Source organism: Sinocyclocheilus anshuiensis, unplaced genomic scaffold (genome assembly GCF_001515605.1).
Source record: "Sinocyclocheilus anshuiensis isolate Anshui unplaced genomic scaffold, SAMN03320099.WGS_v1.1 scaffold2233, whole genome shotgun sequence".
In the NCBI taxonomy this organism is placed as follows: Eukaryota; Metazoa; Chordata; class Actinopteri; order Cypriniformes; family Cyprinidae; genus Sinocyclocheilus; species Sinocyclocheilus anshuiensis.
The window spans coordinates 65,253-74,527 of NW_015551120.1; the positions used below are offsets into that span (position 1 = coordinate 65,253).

Sequence of the window (9,275 nt, forward strand, 5' to 3'; positions counted from 1 at the left end):
ATGATTGAAAATCGGTTAGATTTAATTTATTCTTATAATTGATTCTGAAGTCAAGATTGAGCAAAAGTAAAAATGAAAAATGAGGAGAAAATGGCAAATATTCATTGATGATATTACGAAAAAACAAGAAAAATACAAGTCTGGTTTCAATTTTCTGCTTTTTGCATTTGCATTGTAGGGTTTGGAAACTGAATTGTGAAGCTTTACATGGACCTTCATCACTCAATTAAATCCATTACTGTGCTGAAAAGGAAAAAAGGCAACACAGCAAGTGAAGGAAATCTTATTTCTTAATGTTATTATGCACAAGTATACTGAATCTAAGTAAACTGCAAATATTCAAGTGTTTCTTCTTGCTGTAAATGTAGGCTACTAAACAGTCTGCTTAAATATAATGGTTTAGGAAGTGTTCTGTTAATTACTAAACTATAATTACTCAAACTAAAAACAATACAAAAACTTAAATCAAAGCTGCCTGAAATCTAAAAAATAAAACAAATAATTTAATATAAATACAACTCATTTGAAAATGCTAAACTTTAATAATGTTGGTTAACACAGGATCAGATGCATTATATGATCAAATTATATATCATTATATAGAATATGTCCGACTTCTCCTGTAGCATGGCACAAGTTCTGACAGGTTCAGGGCTTGTCATCATCTTACGATAGCAATCCTGATAAAGATTTAAATTGTCAATTGAGGAAACTTTTATGTCATAACCGTTGTGTATAAACCTGCCCAATCTGCTTACTAATGAGGACTTAGAAACAATTGAAATATATTTATCTGCTCTTCTTTCACTGGGAAAGAAAAAAAGAAAGTATATAGGATATTGACTTAGTGGAACAGATCTCTATCTTATGGTTTTCACTGCCATCCCTTCAGTGGACAGTAGAACAGAGATTTTTTTATCCCAAACAGATGGAGAGGAGAATTTTTTATTAAGGCAAGGAGCTCGTAGTTCCCATGTACCATCAGTGCTGACCACCATGCCAGAGTTCCAGTGCAGAGTTTGCATTGGATGATGCCAGATAAGATGGTAGTGATTAAGCTTGTTGGCATGACCCTACGCCAACAACTTGGCATCCCTTCCAGCACTGTAAGTTCTTTACTCATTCAAACCAGCATGCATTTTGAGCATCCTGCAGTTATATTCTCATGGTAGATGTAAAGGTAATGGAAACAACTTAACAACCAGCCCCCCTGTTGTAAAAATGAATCAAATTAGTTGTGTGTTCTTCTCTTTCCTGCTGGACAGTGATGATTGGCCCTCCATGTGGATTATTTTAAGAATTGCCATCCTTCGTGGATGCATCCCTCCCCCTTTTATTTCCTGAAGGACTTGGAAAACATATGCAGATTTAAACAGTTCCTTCCACTTTCCATTGAATGATTGTACTTGGGGAACTTGTGGAGACATCCAAAAAGTCCACTGCAGCTTATTAAGGGTGGCTTGTGAAAACAAATACACAGAAAACATGAAGATAAGACTTTTGAACATAGATTCACTGGGCTTGATTAAAGTTGTTCTTAGTATGTCCTCAAATAAATATTTGAACATTTCGGCAGTGTGATACAAAAATTATGTTTCATGGTTTCTAGACATGACTCAAAGAGAAGATGGTTCAACTGAGTATTAAAATATAAGCATAAAAAAATAAATATTTAAAGATAATATATATATATATATATATACAGTGGGTACGGAAAGTATTCTATATATTTAAACTTTACAATAATGTTTCATCAGTTACTGCACTAGCTAACATAAACCAACAATGAACAATGTGTTATAGCCTTTATTAATTTGTATTAATGTCATTAAACTTCAATTTGAAAAACTTTTTAGTAAATGTTAAAAATAACTTAAGCATTATTCATTGTTAGTTCATTTTAAATAAAGTTGACAAACCTTATTGTGAAGTGCTACTATATATTAAAAATTGTAATTTTGCTCCATCATCCAGACGCACCGGCTCTGCAAGTGGATGGGAGAGTACACTAATCTTCAGTGTTTAGATAAGAAAGGACACCATGTGCAGGACTCTAGTGCCGCTTTGCTTGGTGGGGTTATCCTCCTTTATGCCAAAACAGGCTGTGTTTTTCAGGGAAAGCAGGAATCCTTCACCTCTGGAAGGGAAAAGCCCATCTCTTTCTTACTGTTCACCTGATGTTATTCCACTTCTGTAGAACCTGCTGAGATACTAGCTTCAAAGAGATCACCACTGAGGTTAAGCAGCAAGCTCTTAAGAAGTGTTGACAAGTGGAAAATTAAGAGTGTTTTTGTTATTACCTGCTGTTCAGTCTCGCTATTTATTTCTGTGGTATATTCAATTTTAACCATGCATTTTGTGCCTTAGTTCAGATTTCTGTTTCATGAATGCTGAAACACCTCCCAGATGTCTAAGAAGCTTTAAACTCTGACTGTTTAAACGCTTTGAATTGGTTACTTTTAGTAAGGTGATTGTGTAAGGAATAAATGACCATTTAAAAATTATTGCACACTCTATGTCTAGCTGACATTCATTTATCTGACATAATTTTCAGTACTTCAATGACCCAGACTCAATAATTCTGCAAAACATTCTAAAGACCAGTTCAAAAGACTCACACAAGGCTGTTTCTATGCAGTTACTAGATAAAGAGAGAGAGAGAGAGAGAGAGAGAGAGAGAGGGAGAGAGAGAGAGAGAGAGAGAGCAATGCTAGATGAAGAGAGAGACTATATGGAGTCAGTATAATTCTCAATATAAATATATTCATGATCCAGAAATGTGTAACCTAATCCACATTTACAAATTTAAGTGAATACTTTCACAAAATATACCACATTATGATAAAGAGACTCAAATCATTGCTTCTGATTTCATAGCTGGGCCTGTTATGTTTGGTTGAATTAAACAACAACAACAACAGCACACATTTGGTTTGCTAGAGGAGCATAATTGTAAAACAGACATGAAAAAACACAAACAAATCCAAGGTGAGCAGCACATATATAACAATTTGAAAATGCAGATTCATCAATCAATTAGCAAATGTAAAAAACAAACAAACAAACCTGCAAGTTTTGGGCCGTTGGGATCCATATATAGCACCTGTCGCAGTATTTCAATCACTAAAAACAGCGGGACATTCTAAAACACTTGATGTGAAAAATGATTAACATGCTCTCCAGGTGGACGTTCCTACAAGAGTGTGACATTACGTGAAAACTATGAATACTAGTGGGTGAATATATATGTATGAATAACCTGTTATACTAATAATCATGAATAAAAGGTAAGCATAATAAGATCACTTTTTGACAAATTTTAAAATGTTTTGTGTCCTATCATCAGGTGAGGTGCAGGACTCTTTGGACATTGGTCTGACTAAGGTTCCTCCCATAAGGAAGCCCACCAAAGACAATCTATGGAAGGAGAGTGCTGTCCATCAACACCGTCAGCAGCTGAAGACCAAGATGAAGTACAATAAAGTTGAGGATCCTAAAGCGCCGTATGCCAAACAGGTAGGTGATTCAAATAAAAATAAAATCAATAAAATTGTTTTAATCTTCTCTCTGATGTTTGAGTGTCTTTGTGTGGAATTGCTCACGTTGAATTGCAGAGACAAGTTTACATTTTGCCTACAGTGTATATTTTTTTGTATATAACTCATTTATGCATTCTAATGTTGTAAGCTGTATGTAAAGTCTAAATCTTCCATAGCTATTCCAAACCCAGACAAAACACATTGTTCCAATTGGCCTATGATTAATAATTGTCTCTGGAGCTTATTTATCTGGGCCTTGACCACAATACAGTGATCAGTCTGCAGACTTCAAATGCACAGTAACATGCAAAGCATTTTTTTTTCAGGCTCCGTACACACAACAAATGCTTTGCAGGTTGTACTCTCAGGTCCTTTTACCTTAAATAAATACCCACAAATCAAGCATTCTGCATTAGTTCAGGTAGGCCTCGTAGTCAAGATCGCTATCAGCTGACATCAGCTGATTAAAAAAATTCAACCCAGCCCTTATCAACTGATCCGATTCCGATGCACTCATTGGCAAATCTCAAACAGTGTGCCTTTCTTAAATGCAGCTTCAGTAGCATGCTTGGCTGCTTCCACTGCATGCTGCTTTGTAACCCACCCCCTCCTTTAACTTGTGTTTAACTTAATGTCATTCTGTTGTCATTGTTGCCTGCTAGGGGGGATTTGGTAAATGGCAAATATGACAACATTAAGAACATAGCAATCTGACCACCATTTACATTCACACATGTATTTTATATATTTTAGAGCCAGTGTCAGCAGGAGCTTGACCAGGCGCTGGAAAGGATTGTAAAAATACCCTTCAGAGATAACAGGGGCCCCCTGGAGGACCTTTATTCCCTGCACATACCCAACTGTGACAAGAGGGGGCAGTACAACCTAAAACAGGTATTTAATTCCCCATTCAGCAGCAAAAAGTTCAAAGCAACACATTTTTGTAGATTTGCCATATCTGGGCAGACATTAAATAATTTTTGGAAAGTTTACATGTTTCACAGGGTGACTTCCTATAATCGATGTAAACCTATTTTAATAAGCACTGTGGTAATTCTTTAATAAGTATTTAATATTAAATAATACAGTGCAGGCAGCTTTTAACAGCTAATATTAATTGAGACTACATGGCATATTTATACCCCTTTAAAATTAATTTATCACATGGCAGGATCATTTACTATAACCTTGCAAAGATTAAAAACAGAAAGAAAGAAAGAAAGAAAGAAAGAGTTACTTTTACATTAATATCAATTTAATAATCCTCCAAACAAATCGGGATGAGCTTATTTATCTAATTGTTTTATTTAATCTTGTCAGCCTAGCTCTGCTTACCTCACTCCGGTGACAGTTCATCCCTCCTTCTCCCTATCTCATTTCTCCCATCTCCTTCTCATCTCCATCTCATCTCATCTCCATCTCCATCTCCATCTCATCTCATCTCATCTCATCTCATCTCATCTCATCTCATCTCTCTCATCTCATCTCATCTCATCTCTCTCATCTCATCTCATCTCATCTCTCTCATCTCATCTCATCTCATCTCTCTCATCTCATCTCATCTCATCTCTCTCATCTCATCTCATCTCATCTCTCTCATCTCATCTCATCTCATCTCTCTCATCTCATCTCATCTCATCTCTCTCATCTCATCTCATCTCATCTCTCTCATCTCATCTCATCTCATCTCTCTCATCTCATCTCATCTCATCTCTCTCATCTCATCTCATCTCATCTCTCTCATCTCATCTCATCTCATCTCTCTCATCTCATCTCATCTCATCTCTCTCATCTCATCTCATCTCATCTCTCTCATCTCATCTCATCTCATATCTCTCATCTCATATCTCTCCTCTCCTCTCCTCTCCTCTCATCTCATCTCACATCTCATCTCTCTCATCTCTCATCTCATGATCCTTTATTTATTGTCACACCACATTTGATTCATTTAATGTGGAGAATTTATCCTGCTCATCAATAGAAACCATTTAAATGTATGCATTTACCAGAAACTTTTAATCAAAGTGACTTATAATACATTTAAGGCATAAATCTTATCATTTTATGCATTCTGAAATTAAACCCATGATCTTGGCATTACTAATGCCATGTTTTACTTTTAACTTTACAGGAATACAAACAAATAGATATCTTAAAGGAATATTAAAGGAATATGGTAATGTCATTCAGTCATTCATTCATTAATTCAAAGTCCTTCTCTGATTTTATTATTGTTTGCAATGTTGCAACGTTACTTTGCAATATTTGAAATATTTTTTGGTATTTTGCATGGTCTGTTATTGGAGTAGTGTCAATCGGGTGGGAGTTTTAACTCCTATTCACTGGGAATAAAAAAATAATTTAGCAGAATCTGCAGAGACATATAGACCGCGGGAATCCCGTAACGTAACTACGTTAAACTACGATAAACTTGAAACGATAGAAGAAGGATTGGAGATGAATTTCATTTACAAATAAGGTAGGCAATGTGCATACTTTTAAATCGACACCTGCCACGGTGATTCTTAGCTATTTGTTCACTGTGATCCCCTTTGAGTGTCCTAAAAGTCGATGGGGGTTTCTTATCATTCAGCATACCCGGTTAAAAAAGTCACCGCTCGCCACTGATATATACTGTATATATATATATAAGAAAGCAATATTTTCCTCATTAAAATCATGGTAATATGCATATTATTTACATCAACAAAACATGTTACACATCTTCAGTATTTTAGTATTCCCATTCATTGTATGAGCTTTTTAAAAGAAAATACTTTTTAAAAATATGTTGGTAATCAACATTCTGCTACAAATACTGTCGATTAAAGTTAAAGTACTTCTTAAAGTTGTACAAATCTTTAAAATGTTAATTTTAGTTCTAAAAACTTATTTTGACTATTGTGTGTGTTTCAGTGTAAGATGTCAGTGAATGGACATCGTGGTGAATGCTGGTGTGTGAATCCACACACAGGAAGACCCATCCTCAACTCTCCACTGATAAGGGGTGATCCCAACTGCAGCCAGTACCTTGATGCCCTAGAGATGGATCCCTCTGTGGAGCCTGAAAACTAATGATGTCCTGAACCTTCTCATCCCTCCCCATCTTGACCTTCAAGCCTACAATCTCACACCCATGCCCCTAAAGGAGTCAGTGTTTTACACTCTCTAAACAAGCTACCTATACAACTTGTGTGTTTATACATGTTTGCGCTTCTAGGTTTGAGATGGTTTGAAACAGTATTGTTACAGTAAAAGTACTGATATAACTGAGCTTATAGTACTCATTAAATCCAAGCTAAGTGATGACATATGACCAGAGGACTGATATTAGCAGGCTTGTACTACTACTTTTCTGTAGGAAAATGTCTAGAATTGTAAACTTATCTTTAATACTTTCACATGTATCTAGTGCTAATCATGATATATACATTGTATTTCTCTCATGATGTTACTGGTGCTATTTGTTTCAATACACTTCTTTTATAGGTTGCCCCCTCTCATATTGTGCAGGAAATTATATGGTAATGGTTTTTATTGGATAGGACAGTGTTCCTAACACTCAGTGTGACAAACACTGAAGCACTACACTGTAAGTCGATGAGCTAGTGCCTTATACCTTGAATGATTTACAGAAATAAATTATATTGGACTGCTTATGAGGTCTTAAAATCTTTTGGTTTAAAAAACCAAAAAAACAAAATAATAATAATAATGTATGCTAACAAAAGTTGTTCATTTAATCTTCTGTTAAAGGTACAATATGTAAGATTTTTTTATTAAAATATCCAAAAACCACTAGAACAGTGTTATATATTTTGCTTACTTGTTTACTTACATTATCCCAAATGTTTCGATGAATGTTTAAATCCAGAGAAATAAGCAATTTTAACTAGTGACACAGACCGTGTCCATAGTGTCATTGTGTCGCCTGCCAATGATGTCATACATCCTCGACTTAAGGTTTTGTTTGTAGAAAACATGGAAACACCAAAGACGCTTTATTATGTTGTGCGTTTTATTAGACAGGTGACGACTGCACAGAGTAGCACTATAACAGAACTTTCAAATGTATCTAGTATGATAAAACAGCGCTGCTTTACCCCACATGCGCACGACCGGAAGGAGCGGAAGTGCTAAAGTGTGGCATTCGAGCCATGTGTCACTCTTGTTTCTCATTAGCAATTGCTTCAGCGGCCTCGTTTCGCTTCGATGGCTTTCTGCCTCACTCTGCTTCATACTACGATGTTAAAGAGGTCATCGGATTCAAAATTCACTTTACATGTTGTTTGAACATAAATGTGTGTTGGAAGTGTGTGTACACATCCACCCTATAATGGTAAAAATCCACTGTGTTTTTAAAAAAAATCCCTATTTTAAAATCCCCTTTCTCAAATCAGGGTGTTCTGAGAGTCCTGTCAGAATGACGTAGTTCTGCACAGGCCCCTCCCACTATAGCTGATTGACAAGGCCGTCTTACCTTAGACCCGCCCTGGGTGAGCTGTGAGCTGTCCGCCATTGTTTCGACCCCAGTGCAGGGGTCGAAACAAGAATGACAAGAATGTCTCAGATTAAGCGATTGAGGTGTTTTGTTGTTGGATGTAATAATGAACATAGCAGTCTTCATTTACTCCCGACATCTGAGCCGCTGAAGATGCAGAGGAATAACGTTCCTTTCGTTTTTGAAGGGAATGATTCCCCGATCTACCTTAATGTGTCTATGTTCATGCAAATCATTGGTGATCCAGCTTCACCTGCAGATGAAGCGAGTATAAGGGTTTTTTTATGAATCTTTGCAAATAGCCTTTCCTAATAATGTGCTGCTAGTTAGCAAGTTTCACAGCTAAATGCGGCTAAAGTTTACAGTCTGCTCTTCACCCCACCGAAGAGAGGGGCGGGGTGAGCAGAGCTCATTAGCATTTAAAGCAGCATGCAAGGAAATGTCTTGATATGAACAGAGCTGATTTTGACAAGGTAAATAGGGTGTTTTTTACACTACCATTGAGAAATTTTAACCAAAGTATGTTATAGACTTTTCATTAAGACCCTAAAGAATCATATCAACTTGGGGGAAATGGGCATCCGATGACCCCTTTAATAAATCTTTAATACATTAGCTCATCCATGAACATGATTTCTGCCTGAGTCCCGTTGGAGTGCGTCGGCTGTGGTGATGAAGATGACAGCTCCCATGACTCCACACTCATGTCATCAAACTACGCCTTTGTTTCTTTGTTTGTTTTGAATACGCGCCCTCTAGCGGCGAGCGGCGACATATTGTACCTTTAATGCATCAGGAGTATTAAAAACATTTTTAGTACTAGGAATACGTAGTTTGTACTAATGCAGTTGATGTTCCGTTCCAATTGCATGTAACTACTGACATCTGGTGGTCACACAAAGGAAGCGAAAACATAATTATAATGCTGCATAAAAAGTCAATGAAGATGTTCAATAGATTTAATAAAGAGAGCCATTCACTAACTATTTTAACTTAACATTGTGATTTACTTTCTGTTAGGTGTCATTGTCACTTGGTATTTTGGACCCGATGTTTTACGTGTACACGAATAAAGAAGTATTTCCAGGTATTATTTGCAGCTTTGTTTTTTTTCCAAGTGACAAAAGTCATAGGTGTCTTCAAATCATTCATGAAGGCAGAACAAACACATTACCTAAACCTTAAATATATACAGTATATATACTGTATATATATATATATATATATATATAGGG

The 9,275-nt window shown here is 36.2% G+C and overlaps 1 protein-coding gene across 1 annotated transcript in view; it reads left to right on the forward strand.

Moving 5' to 3' along the window:
• LOC107663074 (insulin-like growth factor-binding protein 2-A) overlaps window positions 1-7,205 on the forward strand; it is a 17,610-nt gene extending 10,405 nt beyond the window's left edge. Inside the window, exons 2-4 of the mRNA XM_016453226.1 lie at window positions 3,347-3,516; window positions 4,293-4,433; window positions 6,456-7,205. Of these exons, the coding sequence (XP_016308712.1) occupies window positions 3,347-3,516; window positions 4,293-4,433; window positions 6,456-6,614 (470 nt within the window). The 3' untranslated portion in view covers window positions 6,615-7,205. The remainder of the gene's footprint in view (window positions 1-3,346; window positions 3,517-4,292; window positions 4,434-6,455) is intronic.
• Window positions 7,206-9,275: the final 2,070 nt, after the last annotated feature.